The 14,433-nt window shown below is 45.2% G+C and overlaps 1 protein-coding gene and 1 pseudogene across 1 annotated transcript; one reads left to right on the top strand and one right to left on the bottom strand.

Annotated features, from left to right (window-relative positions):
- The first annotated feature begins 4,281 nt into the window (after positions 1-4,281).
- LOC129082403 (zinc finger protein 345-like) lies at positions 4,282-13,691 on the top strand. Its single transcript, XM_054588114.1, has 3 exons — positions 4,282-4,320; positions 5,163-5,289; positions 9,928-13,691. The coding sequence occupies exons 1-3, from the start codon at positions 4,282-4,284 to the stop codon at positions 12,072-12,074; spliced, it is 2,313 nt and encodes a 770-aa protein (XP_054444089.1). The 3' UTR covers positions 12,075-13,691.
- Positions 7,514-8,025, bottom strand: LOC129082400 (peptidyl-prolyl cis-trans isomerase A-like; annotated as a pseudogene).
- Positions 13,692-14,433: the final 742 nt, after the last annotated feature.

The following is a 14,433-nucleotide window of genomic DNA, read 5'->3' as shown; positions in this document are numbered from 1 at the left end:
AGCCTTCAGCACCAGGCACACACATGCTCCAAACCAGGACATTTGCACTGGAAGACAGTGTTTTATGTGACCTGAATGTGAGAAAGCATTCAGGTATCAGTCCTCATTAGTTGTTCACCACAGTGCTCACGCTCATGGAAGATATGTGTGTGGCGAATCTGGCAAGTCTTTTAAGCAGTATTCAACCTTCAATCAGCATCAAAGAATTCATTGTGGGTCAAGGCAGTACAAGTATGGCAAATGTAGGTAGCCCTTCAACCACACATATTTGTTCTCATTTATCCCTAGAAAAGGGAGACTGGAAAGAAATTGAACTTCTGCCAAAATGTGTTCAACCTCTGGCCATAGATCCTTCTTATTTGACAATGAACAGTTTACACGAGAAAGGCATCGTGAGTGCACAAAATGTGGGAAATCTTTTTGATGAAAATTTTACCTCAGTTTGCATGTGAGCATTCACATGGGAAAAAGGCCTCATGAATGCAGTGAGTGTGGGAAATATTTTGTCAAGAATTTAGTACTTATTCTGAATTTCCAAATACATAGAGGAGAGAGACCTTTTGAGAGCAGTAAGTGTGGAAAATTATTTACAATAGGTTCAATATTCATTCTACATCAGAGTACACACAGGAAAAAGGCCTTATGAGTGCATTGAATGTTGGCAATCCTTGGCCATGAGTTATACTTCACTCAACACCAGTTCATAGTGGAAGAAAATCTTATGAATGTAGTGAAAGTGGGAAATCTTTTAGCTCTTTCCCCAGCCTTCGTTATCACCTGAGAGTTCACACAGGAAAAAGGTCTTATTACTGCAGAATATGTGATAAGTCTTATAACCATGGGCCCCACCTCATTCAACATTGGGGAGTTCACATAGGAGAAAGGCCTTATCCATGATGTGAATATGGAAAATCTTTTGCATTTGGTTCCAACCTTAAGACTCATCACAGAGTATATTCAGAAGAAAGACCTTATCAATGCAGTGACTGTGGGAAATCCTTGTTCTGAAGGCATCACCTCCTTACACACCAGAGAGTTCACACGGGAGGAAGGCCTTATCAGTGTAATGAATGTGAGGACACTTTTGTTCTACTATCATTCCTCCTGTTAGTTTTTAATTATCTTATTTCTATGGAGTTGGTTTACAAACTAAGACAATAAAAGGTAAAACAGCTATACAATTTTGGAAGAATGGCAGACTTCTGCCTCAGAGCTTGTCCCCTCTAGAGTACCCCAAGAAGAACAACTCTGCCACGCTCTGCCAGGCCAGCCCTATCCTAGGCTGCACCTGAAGTTCTTCCCATCCATAATATTGTCCATTGGGAAATGCAGGCAGCAGCAGCAGCACGATCATTCAGGCATCCTCAAGGAAGGGAGAGCCAAGGGGAGAGCCAGAGAGCCAGAATTAGCACCTGAGAGCCCCAGAGCCCTTCCTTTATTTCAAATCTAGCCCATAATTCCATGCACTCTGGAGGCATTCAGCTTCTCAACCAATCCTGCCCTAGACTGTTTACCATTGCCTCAGGCAACCTCCTTCCACAGCCCCTCCCTCTTCCTTCCCAGCAATCTGGTCCGATCTCTGTATCAAAACAAGGAAGAGAGGGGTCCCTTCAAACTTCAGGGTTGATCAGATCCTGGCTCATCAGACCGTCACCGAGGTATCACCTGTGAACAGTCATGTGGGCAAGTGACTTCATGTCCAAAAGGCAGGTTTACCTTTTATCTCAGCACTGAAAGTGGTGTGCTTTTTTCTTTTTTTTTTTTTAAGATTTTTATGTACATATTTTCAAAGAGAGGGGAAGGGAGGGAGAAAGAGAGGGAGAGAAACATCTATGTGTGAGAGACACATTGATTGGTTGTCTCCTGTGTGCATTCTGCCTGGGGAGCATACCCACAACCTAGGTATGTGTGATGACCAGGAATCAAATCTGCAACCTTTTGGTGTATTTGGGGGTTTCGACTGGTGAAGTTCCCTAGAGCCACAGATGAAATAAGTCTACCAACACAAGATCTGCGTGGGGAGAAGAGGCTGGCCAATCTCTCAGAGGAGAAGGGCCTTGATCTCCTTTTTTCCTAGGCTTTTATTGAGTTCAGCATGTAAGGGAGCACACAGCATGCACGTATAGGTAGCTCATCAATCAGTGTCACATACTGTTGATAAAAGGAGAATAGATATTGTTCAGAAATTACAACTGCAAGAACACAGGGGTCTCCTTAAATCCGGGTCTGTTAGACAGCCTGACACTTGATGGTCAGAACATCCTTGTGCTTTGAACCTAAACATCCGGTGTACATTAACTCGATTAACTAGAAAACATTATTCTTTGCAGGACAGGTTTCAAAGGAATTAATGCATTCTTCTTCTTTGGGCCTCATTTCCCCAAGGGGCTGCCTGTGCCCCTTTCCTGCTGTTCATGCCTGCCAGCCAGCATTCCTGGGTTTCCCATTGGTACTTATAGATCAGACCCTGCTCACATGAGGCTGCAGTCCCAGATACCAGGCAGGGCGATTCCCCACAGGTGAACAAGACGACACTCCATCTAACTTAGCCAATGGCCAGGGATCGTTCTTTTTTTCTTTACTAACTTAAAACCTTCACAAACTTTTATAACCTTAACAACCTTCTGTAAACCTTTTACAACTTTCAAAAATCTTATCTATTCAGAAATAACCATTCTTAGAACAACTCATTTTTTTCTTTTTCCCTCAGAAGTTATTTCCATATATTATTTCTTCTATTATCAAAACCATACAATATCCTTTCAACTTAATTAGAATTTTTAATTTTTAAAAACCTCCATTTTCAATGACAACCAAAAGGTAAACAACTAGCAGTCTGATCATCCTGGAAGGATATTTTAAGAGAACTCCCTTATTTTGTATACAAGCTGTTAGGGTGGCAGGTGACCCAGGCTCTGAAAGAATGCACAAAGAGAAGAAACTGCAGGGAGCAAAGTTTTACTCATTTTCCAATAGTGGAAAGGGGCTAGGTGTGGAGAAATGCACTAGCACTGAGGGGAGGGAGCTTTGAGCTTTTATTGGATTATACAATGTGGCTATTGTTTTGCTGCTGGGTTGCTAAGTGTGTTGCAATTTAGGACATTTCCATTGGTTTTGGGTAAGCTGCATTTTGCTCCAGTGTTATTGTTTGCCTGCAGCTGTGGGGAGTGGTTAGTCACATTCTGTTCTTGCTTTCCAGTAACTCCCAGTCCTGGGGACATAAACTCAGAAAACTAAAATGACAGTTATGTTTAATAAGGTCACAGTCTTCCTCGGCACATGGCACCATGATAGCAAATGGCACCTGCTTTATCCTTTCCCAAAGTCCTGCTTATTCATCTAATTCGGAATACTTCTTTTCTTTCCTCCCAGCCACGGCTCTGTATGGAGTCATTTCTATAGTTCTTGGCCAATCATAATAAAACAAACTGCATATACCCATATCAGACTATACGCATTTGAAGGCAATAACAACGTGTGCTGTTATTCCTGAACCATATTATGTGTCAGTGACTCTATAGAAAGATATGCCTGTTTAGATCATGATATTTGAGAGCATCGCAAATATTTTTTAAAAATATTTTATTTATTTATTTATTTTTAGGGAGAAGGGAAGAGAGGGAGAAGAACATCAGTGACATTGAAGCCTCTCACACGCCCCCAACTGGGGACCTGGCCCACAAACCAGGCATGTGCCCTGACCAGGGGTTCAAACAGCAACCCTTAGGTTCACAGGCCAGCACTAGTCCACCGAGCCACTCCGCCAGCCAAGGTACATCTCAAATATTTTTATCGCCTAGCAGCAGGCCGACTTCATGCAACATAAATTATGCCTTTTGCTGCAGTTAACAATGAGGAAAGACCCTCTCAGGGAGTAGGAGCACCACTTGTGCAGGACCCGTCCCTTAGCAAACGTCCCAGGTGGCCAGGATGGAGAGCTCTTTCCTCGAGGTCGCTAGAGCCAGGGAACTACATTACCCAGAAGAGCGAGCGCCCCGGGAGCCAATGCAAGGCCCGCGTGTCTGCATTTCCGTTAGGTTTCTGCTTTTGGGGCGGGACCCCGAAGCCGCCCCTCCAGGCGGCCCCCGTTTCGGCTTCCCGGGGCCAGTCCGCCGAGAATTGAGGGAACCGAGGAAGCGCAAAGAAGCCCTTATCTCCGGTGCGCGGACGCGGTTTGCGTCTCGGCAACGCGGCCCGGGTGACCCCCGCCAGGGCCGAGACTGGAACCGCCGGTCCGGCGCCCCCTCGGCGGCACCCGCCGGGCTCCACACACGGAGCCCGATGGCGGCGGCGGCGACCGCGCTGAGGCGCCCGGCTGAGGTGAGCGCGCGTCCCCCGGGCCCCCGAGCCCCGCAGCCCCGGGGGCGGGGCGCCCGTCACGTCCTGCAGCCCCGGCCCCCGCGTCCGGGCCGGGAGGGAGGCTGAGCGGAGGCGCGAGGGTCGTGGCTTCGGAGGGGCAGCGAGTACAGGGCAGAGCGGCCCGGGCTCCCGCGCCTCTGAAACGTGCGTGGCGCCCTGGGTGCCCGATAATGGAGTGAAGGTGCGGGCGGGCCGGCGGGACTGCAGAGCCCCGCCGGGGGCTCCCCCGCGGCGGGAGCCGTCCGAGGGCGGCGTGGAGCCGGACGGCGTTGGAGGTCCGCGCGCTCTCGCCGGGGGCCGGGGGCCGCGCGCCCGGGTGAGCGGGGAGAGACGCCTGTGAAGCAGGGCAGGGCGGCCGCGGAGCCGTGGGGGTGGGACTGTGGGGCCCGCCGGTGTTCGGGGGAAGCGGGCGCACGGCGGCGCGCGCACGGGTAGGTGGTGGGGCCGATGGCCCCGAGGCCGTGGGGCGGGACCCGGTGAAGCGGGAGCGCCCCTTTGCCGAGTGTCGCAGGTGGAGCCTGGGCGCCCCCGGGGGACTTGCTGGGCAGGAGGGACGGGGCCCTGCAGGGACGTCCCCGGGCTTGGATGAGGTCTGCGCGTCCCGCTGCCCGGTGCCGAGGGCTGCTGCTCACCGTCCTCACGGCCCCGAGGGGTGAGGAGACCCCGCTGGGAGCAGGGCGTGGTGTCCCCTCTGATCGGGGAGCCCTGGGGGAGGGTGAGCAGGGGGACGATGTGTGAGGTGACGGACTGGGAGGTTGTCAGGAAGACCGAGTCTGTGGTTTCCTCTGTCCGCATCTTGACAGGCCAGCGTGACCTTTGAGGACGTCGCCGTGCACTTTTCCTGGGAGGAATGGAGGCTCCTTGATGGGGCTCAGAGACGCCTGTACCTCGACGTGATGCTGGAGAACTTCGCTCTGACTTCCTCTCTAGGTAGGACTCTCAGAGTCTATAAAATGGTGTATACAAGGTAGTTGAAGTGCAAAATGTGATTGTTCGATATGTGTGTATTTTTTAAATGATTCCCATAACCAAGTTAACGGACATTTCTGTCACCCTGATATAATTACCTTTTTTTGTAATAGCACTTAAGATACACTGTCCCAGCAACTTTTAAGTGTAAAGTACAGTACTTATTGTTGTCACTATGTTTACATTATATCCTCAAAATTTATTCATCTTATAGGAATGTTTGTGCCTTTTAATCATTAACTTTCCAATTTCTCCTCCCCTTGTCCTTCTCATTCTACTCAGTTTCTGTGAGTCTAACTTTTTTGTTTGTTTGTTTAGATTCCACAGCTAAGTGCTATCTTACAGTTACTATCTTGTGTCACTGGCTTATTGCATTTTGCATAATGCCCTCTGGGTTCACCTAAGTTGTCACACAGGGCAGTATTTTCTTTTATCTGTTGTTCTTTTGTCTATCTGTGGAGCGGTGGATCTCATTTTCTTTTTTCTAAAGCCGAATAATATTTCAAAGGGATTTGTATGTGTGTGTCACCTTTTATTATCCAGATATCCATGGCTAGACATTTATGTTGTTTCCATATTGTATATTGTGAACAGTGGCGAAGTGAACATGAGAATAGATGTCTCTTCCACATTCTGATTTTATTTCCTTTGGAGACATGCCAAGAAGTCAGATTTGCTGGCTCATACTGTAGAGTTTTTATTTTTATTTTTTGCCCATTTCAAGTTATTTTCATACTTTTTAAAAAAGATTTTATTTATTTTTTTGATAGAGGAGGCGGGAGGGAGGGAGAAAGAAAGAGAAACATGTTTGATCTTTTGCCTCTGGGGACCTGGCGTGCAACCTAGGCACATGCCCTGAAACTGAACCAGAGACCTTTCGGTGAGCAGGCCAGTGCTCAGTCCACTGAGCCACACAGCCAGGACTCCATATTGTTTTTCATAATGCATTTATGAGTTTATATTCCCACCAACAGTGTACAAGCATTCCCTTCTTTCTACACGTTTGCTAATACTTAACCTCTTGTCTTTGTGCTGATAGTCTTCATAACGTGTATGAGGTAACATCTCATGGTATGAGGTAAATCTCATTGGATTTACACTCCCCTACTGATTAGTGAGGAAGAGCAGTTTTTCATGAAAGCTTACCTGTTTGCCACTTAAGCAGATTCTTTGCTCATCTTTTATGTACATGTTCATCGTTCGATTCTTGTATGTGCCCTGACTGGGAATCAAAGCTGTAAATCTTGGCCTATGGGGAGGATGCTCAAATCAGCTGAGCTACCTGGCCAGGACTTGATTAGTATTTTTACCTTCCAGCTTGAAGAACTCCCTTTAGCATTTCTGGTAAGGGAACTTGAGCAGTTATGAACTCTCTTGGCTTTTTTTTTTTTTTTAAGATTTTCTTTCCAGAGAGAGGAGGAGGGAGAAAGAGAGGGAGAGGAACATCAGTGTTGAGAGAAATAATCAGTTGCCTCTCGCACACCCCCAACTGGGGACCTGGCTCAGCAACCAAGGCATGTGCCCTGACTGGAGTCAAACCGCCGACCCTTCGGTCGGCAGACCGGCACTCAATCCACTGAGCCACGCCAGCCAGGGCTCTCAGCTGTTTTTAATTTACGAAAGTCTTTATTCTGTTGGGTTGGCCCAAAAGTCCGTTACATTTTTTCCACATGATGGCTCTAGTGGTACTTACTGTCTTTAACTTCATTTAAAACAATTTTGTCAGATTGTATGGTGACAGCTGTCATCTCAGTGTGCATTTTAAAAAGACATCAGAGTCGGTGAATCTTGTGCAGCCCTTTTAGCATTGAAGATGGAAGAAAATACACAATATATTAAGTATATTATGCTTTTTGATTTCAAGAAAGGTAAAAATGCAATTGAAATGGAAAAAATATTTCTGTGGTATATGGAGAAGGTGCTGTGACTGACTGAATGTGTCAGAAGCGGTTTACAAAGTTTCTTGGTACTATTGACATTTTGGCCAAATAACTCTTTCGTGTGGAGCTGTCTTATGCATTAGAAGATATTTAGCAGCATCCCTGACCTCTACCCACTAGAAGCCAGCAGTGGGAAATAGACAACATACTCAAAATATCCAAGTCAGTAAAGTTACTGGTGAAAATGAAAATGCGCCTTTTATTTATTTGCTTGTTTATTTAAGATAAAACACAAGTCAAATTTATTAGAATTGTCCACAGCCAGTAATGGTGATCTTACTGGTCTTGCCATTCGTGGACCCATAGCGCTCCATGGCTGTCACAACATCCATTCCGCCGTTCACCTGGCTGAAGACCACATGCTTGCCATCCAGCCACTCAGTCTTGGCAGTGCAGATGAAAAACTGGGAACCATTTGTGCTGGGTCCAGCATTTGCCGTGGAAAAGATACCAGGACCTGTGTGCCTGAGGATGAAATTCTCATGAAATTTCATCCCGTAGGTAGACTTGCCCCCGGTGCCATTATGGGATGTGAAGTCACCGCTGTGGCACATAAACGCTGTAATAATTCTGTGGAAGCAGAAATTTTTATAACCAAATCCTTTCTCCCCAGTGCTCAGAGCATGAAAGTTTTCTGCCGACTTTGGAACTTTGCAAACAGCTTGAAGGAGATGCGGCCCAAGGGCTCGCTGTCAGCAGTGATGTCAAAGAACAGGTGGTGTTGACCATGGCTGGACATGGAAGATCTGAGGTGGTGGTGGCCGAAGCGGCAAGGGCAAAAAAATGTGTCTTCTATTTTATGGAAAAAACATTATGGACTTTTAGGCCAACCCAGTGCATTTCTGAATGACAGCTTTGTCAGATAAAGTATTCTTAGTTGGCATGTTTTCTCCCTAGAGTATTTTGAATCTTTAGAAATTTGTTTTAAAGATTTTATTTATTTATTTTTAGATAGGAGGAGGGAGAGAGGGAGAGAAATGTCCATGTGTGGTTGCATTTCATGTGCCCCTGCTGGGGACCTGGCCTGTAACCCAGGCATGTACCCTACACTGGGAATTGAAGTGGCGACCCTTTGGTTCGCAGGCTGGCGCTCAATCCACTGAGGCACACCAGGCAGGGCTCTTTCTGCTCTTAAGATTCATTTTGTCTTTGATTTCAGAAAAGTTCGTTATAATATAAAAGATCCTTTTGGATTGAATATGTGTGGTGTCCTATGAGCATCATGTACTTGGATGTCCACATCATCCTACTGATTTGGAAAGTATTTAGCCATTATTTCTTTAAATAAGCTTCCAGATGCTTTCTCCCTCAATTCTCCTTGTGCCACTCCAATATCACAAATATTTTTTCCTTGATGGCATAGCCTAAATTATGTAGTCTTTTTCCAGTCTCTTTTATGCTCTGACTGGGTGATTTACAGTGCCCTGATGCTCGGTCACAGCTCTTTCCCCTGCTTCATTAAGATGCCATTGAAGTTCTATATTGTTTTTCTTTTCATGTTTTGTATACTTCATTCAGAATTCCTTTTTCACTTGTTTTTTAAAAGTTTCTGTCTCTGCACTTTATATGTCCATGTAGTTTTTCTGATTTCCCCGAGCTGCCTCTTTGTGGTGTCTTGGAGTTAGCTGAGCTTCTTGTAAAACTATTATATCAAATTCTTTGTCCTGCATTTTGTTGGCTTCTCTTGCTGGAAACTTACTATGCTGTTTTGGAGATGCAATGTTTTCTTGATTTTTTTGTTAATGTCACCACAGTTGATGGATCAGCAACCACTTCCTGCCTTTACAAGCTTGTTGCAGTGTAGAAAGGTATAGGTTGGTTGCAACCACTGGGTTGGTTGCAAGGTCATTGGACTGCTGGTGTGTGACAGTTTTGGCTCTGTAATTACCATGCAGCTGTGACAGCTGAGGTCAGGGTAGGCAAATATTGTAAGGATTCTCAATGGCCGAGGCTGCAAGGTCAACTCACAGGTATCTGGTCATGTTGAAGCTGGGTGGGGAGTGATGTCAGGAATGCATTCCATTCGTACCAGAAACATGTTCTGTTTTAGCAGTGTTTTGTTGTGATTGCCAGTGCTGGACCCCATCTATACTTTTCCTTCCTCACTGTTGCTACCTTGCTGAGTAGTCCAATTTACTACTTTGTCACATTTACCCTGACTTCTAGCCCATGGAAAACCTCTACCTCCTCGGACTTCATATCTCACACATCTCTCTCATCTGTCCTTCTGCTGGTCTGTACCATTGTCCACAAAAGCCATGAGACTGGTGTGCACCTACATTGGTCTAGAATGGAAGCTACCATGCCGCAATTGCTTTTCCCTGGGTTTGGACATGTGCTTCTACACAGCCTCCCATCACAGACAAAAAAGATCCTACAGGAATCCTTTCTCCAAGGAGCAAATTTTAGAACATTCTTATCTTCTTTGTGTTACACCTTATTCTTGTGTCCTTTCCCTGGTGTGAACTTTACCATTTTGGGTATTTTTGTCTTAGAGGTATACTAATGCTCAAGAGCCACTTCCCGAACCACATTTTAACTCCCCTCATTGAAAACCATCCCATAGATTCATTCCTAGATGTAACAGATACAGTTTTTTGATGACACTGCTCCGTTCCCATAGTCAACATGTACTTCACCAGAGTTTATTTGCATTCAGGTGGCTGCTGTGGACCAGAGGACGTCGAAGCCCCCTTTGAACAGAATGTTTCTGTGGGAGTGTCACCAGCCAGCATCTCCAGGGCAGCTCTGTCTTCCCTGCAGACCCACTTCTGTCAGACTTGTGGTCCAGTCTTGAGAGACATAATCCAGTTGGCTGAGCACCAGGGAACACCACACAGCCACAGAGTGTTCAGGTGTGAGGTATGTATGAAGCAATTTAATTGCAGTGCAAACCTCCGAGCACACCAGAAGCAGCATCTGGGAGAGAAACCCTTGAGAAGCTGTGTGGACGGGGGCTCACTTGTGAAGAGCTATAAATTCCGTGTTTCAGAGAAGCCCTTGACTTGTGATGGAGTTGAGAAGGACTTCCTGTCTCCCTCAGAACATCTACAGCAGCAGACCACGCAGGCCAGGGAGGAGCTCACCAAAATCACCCAGAGTCAGGCAACTATACAAAATGGAAAAACTTGCTCCAACCGTAAAGAATGTGAGAAAGCCTTCAGCCCCAGTCACACACGTTCTTGGGACCAGGACATCCACACTGGAAAACAGTGTCTTTTGTGCCCTGAATGTGGAAAGGCATTCAGGTTTCAGTCCTCATTACTTGTTCACCAGAGAGTTCACACAGGAGAAAGGCCTTATGAGTGTCGTAAATGTGGGAAATGTTTTAGATCTAGCTCTGGTTTTTATTATCATAAGAAAGCTCACACTGGAGAAAGGCCTTATCAGTGCAGTGAATGTGGTAAATCCTTTATCCAAAGACATCACCTTCTTGGACACCAGACAGTTCATACAGGAGAAAGGCCTTATGAGTGCAGTGAGTGTGGAAAATCCTTTATCCAAAAACGTTCCTTTCTTATACATCTGAGAGTTCACACAGGAGAAAGACCTTATGAATGTAATGTATGTGGCAAGACCTTTACCACCAGGAAGAAACTTCTTTATCATGAGGGAGTTCACACAGGAGAAAGGCCTTATGTGTGCAGTGAATGTGGGAAATCTTATACCTCTCATTATGCCCTCCGTGATCATCAGAGAAATCATACAAGTGAAAGACCTTATGAATGTACTGAATGTGGGAAGTCCTTCAGAAAAAATTATCACCTCACTGAACACCAGAGAGTTCACACTGGAGAAAAACCTTATCGATGTACAGAATGTGGGAAGTCTTTTACCTCTGGCTCCGCCCTCCGTTACCATCGGAGTGTTCATACCGGGTTAAGGCCATATGAGTGCAGTGAATGTGGGAAATCTTTTCCTGCAAGCTCATCACTCATTAAACATCGAAGAGTTCACACAGGAGAAAGGCCTTATGTGTGCAGTGAATGTGGGAAATCTTTTGCATCTGGTTTCCACCTGAAAAATCATCAGAGACTTCATACTGGAGAAAAGCCTTATGAATGCAGTGAATGTGGGAAATCCTTTATCCAGAAATGCTACTTTCTTATACACCTGAGAGTTCATACCGGAGAAAGGCCTTATGAGTGCAGTGTATGTAGGATAGCTTTTACCACTAGGAGGAAACTCCATTATCATCAAGGAATTCATAGTGGAGAAAGGCCTCATGAGTGCCGTGACTGTGGGAAATCTTTTACTTCTAGTTATGCCCTCCGTGATCATCAGAGAGTTCATAGACGCAAAAGGCCTTATGAATGTACTGAATGTGGGAAGTCCTTTAGAGCAAATTCTTACCTCGTTCAACACTGGAGAGTTCACACTGGAGAAAAGCCTTATCAGTGTACTGAATGTGGTAAATCTTTTTCTTCTGGGTCGAGCCTCCGTTATCATCAGAGTATTCACACTGGGTTAAGGCCTTATGAGTGTAGTGAATGTGGGAAATCTTTTCCCAAGAGCTCGACACTCCTTCGACATCGAAGAACTCATACAGGTGAAAGGCCTTATGAGTGTACTGAATGTGGGAAATCCTTTCCTAGGGGCTCGGCCCTCATTCGACACCGAAGAACTCACACAGGTGAAAGGCCTTATGAGTGTACTGAATGTGGGAAATCCTTTCCCAGGAGCTCAACACTCATTCAACATCGAAGAACTCACACAGGTGAAAGGCCGTATGTGTGCAATGAATGTGGGAAATCTTTTATCCAGAGACACCACCTTCTGGTACACCAGCGAGTTCACACAAGATAAAGGCCTTACGATTCCAGCGAATGTTGGAAAACCTTTATGGAGAGTTCCCAGTCCCATTACCACTGGGCAGTTCACACTGGAGAAAGGTGTGTGAGTTAAACAGTGTGGAAAATCCTTTAGCCATAAGTTTTACTTTTCTTAACACCCGAGACTTGTTACTGCAAAATGGTTTTGTAAGTGTACGAAATTAGGAAATGTCTTACCTGTATCTGGAGTTAGTTATCTGATAATTCACACAGGATGAAGGCCTTATGGTGTAGCAAAGGTAAAAAATCCTTTACCCATTGCTTCACAGCCTTTTCACCACCAAAGAGTTCAGCCAGGAGAAAGGCCTTATGAGTGCACAGGATGTAGAAAACCCATAAAGAGTTTACTTTATTTTCCTGTGTAGAATTTACGCTAGAGCAAGACCATAGCTGAGATGTGCGAAGGAATGTGCATTTTTCTTGTTTGGTATTCTGACACTGGGAGAAACCGTGAGAAGCCATGTGTCTCAAGTTGATGTCCTGTATCCAGTTGCCCACAGTTGGGAGATTTGCCCTGAGTTTTAGTTACGTGGGAAGCATGTGTATCTATGTTGCACTTTCTAACCTGCCGGGGGTCTTCACCATTTTCTGTTGTGAAAGTCTTTTCACTCTAGCACGTGGCGGGTGCCCACAGTTTGTGCCCATTACCATCCTACTGTGCTGACTTCTGTTGTGTCGTGTGTTGGAGGAAAATAGGAGTTACCTGAGCTCTTTGGAGTCGCACCGGGCAGAAATCCACCCCTTTATTGACTCAGAGAATATCGCATGAGTCTGGTTGGAGGGCCATGTTCTCCCAGGAATTTTTTCAGCTTGCAAGTTGCCAACCTGAACTCGTTGCTGCACGTGGCTTTGGTTTGTTCAGTACTGTTGAATTCCTTACTGTGTCAGTTTTCGTTTATTTTCTGAGTTCTATTTAGTGTGTGGTATGTCTCCCAAACAGATTTGGGCTCCACAAGTATGAAAGGTGAACATTTTCAGGAGGATCCCCAACTTTGTGTTCTTCCTAAGGACAGTATAATGGCAAAATACAGCTCACAGGATTTTACCAAATTTGCGTTCTTTCTAGGAAGGGCTGCAGGGCTTTGAGGTCTTCCTGTGAAGCCTAGAAGCTATGAGTTTTAGGAGACTGAGAAATCACCCTAAAAAATAAAATAAGTGAAAAAGAAAACAAAACAAAAAAAAAGAAACCACCCCATGGAGGGGTCCGATGTGACAGTCTCAAGAGCTTCTCAGAGCAGCACGAATTTTCCCGTTGTTCACAGGGGATAATCTCAGGGGATGTGGAAGGGAATCTGTCTCCTAGGTCCTGCAGTGAACCATGCGTTCTGATGTTTTGATTCCATGGGTGACGGTGTCTGGTTTTAAGACCATCGGGACTAGAGGAAACCATAACTGCTACTGAAGTGACACTGGATTTGTAGGGATTGGAGACTTTAGCCAACACGATGGAATGTGCTTCTGAAAGGGAATTCACAAGTGTTTCCGTAAAGGTGGCTGTGGAGGATCGGTGTTCATGCAGATCTCAGGATCTCCAGGTGTGTGTCTGTCTTTTTCTTTTTTTTTTTATGATGTAATTTATTTATTTTTAGAGAGAGGGGAAGGAGAAGAGAAAGAGAGGGAGAGGAACATCGATGTGTGAGAGATACCTAGGTAGGTTGCCCCTTGCTTGCCCCCAACTGGGACGAGGCGGCAACCCAGGAATGTGCCCTGGCTGGGAATGGCGCTTCTGACTCTTTGATTCTGAGACCAGCGCTCAATCCACTGACCCACACCATCAGGGCGAGGTGTGTTATCTTGTGTAGCTGAAGTCGTTGTCAGAGAAAATGTTTTGTGAATTCCTGTAGTGATGCTCACCCAAGGCTGTGTTGCACAGGCAGGAAAACAAACATACATGTAATAAACTGCGCATATTAAAAGCATAGTATCTGATGTTTTGAAATACATTGGAAACTGACATAGTACTTGATGTTTTGAGGTACATATGAAACTGAAAGCATCATCATAGGTATGGTAATGACTTAAACTGCCTGTGTAGTTTTGCCTCTTGTTCTTTTATAATCTCTCCCAGCACATCACAGCCCTTCTAATAACTTGATTAACTTTCCCTCAATATAGATAAACTTTTATTTTCTATAATTTATATGATACAATCATTAAATGTTTACTTATTTTTTGTTTCCTTTATATTTTGCTATCTTTGGACATACCATAGTTGGTTTATCCATTCATCTTCTGTGGACATTTGTGGTATTTCCCTTTTTTTAATTATGGTAAATGGAGGCTGTACAAACTTATGTATACAGCCCTTTCTATGAATATATGTTTAATTATCT

Source organism: Pteronotus mesoamericanus, unplaced genomic scaffold (genome assembly GCF_021234165.1).
Source record: "Pteronotus mesoamericanus isolate MK-2021 breed Mesoamerican mustached bat unplaced genomic scaffold, CSHL_Meso_final scaffold_128, whole genome shotgun sequence".
Classification (NCBI taxonomy): domain Eukaryota; kingdom Metazoa; phylum Chordata; class Mammalia; order Chiroptera; family Mormoopidae; genus Pteronotus; species Pteronotus mesoamericanus.
This window is presented reverse-complemented; position numbering and strand designations above follow the sequence as displayed.

Coding starts and splice junctions, on each gene's coding strand:
- LOC129082403 (XM_054588114.1), top strand. CDS start 4,282: ATGGCGGCGGCGGCGACCGCGCTGAGGCGCCCGGCTGAG. Junction 4,321..5,162: donor CGCTGAGGCGCCCGGCTGAG/GTGAGCGCGCGT, acceptor GCATCTTGACAG/GCCAGCGTGACCTTTGAGGA. Junction 5,290..9,927: donor CGCTCTGACTTCCTCTCTAG/GTAGGACTCTCA, acceptor ATTTGCATTCAG/GTGGCTGCTGTGGACCAGAG.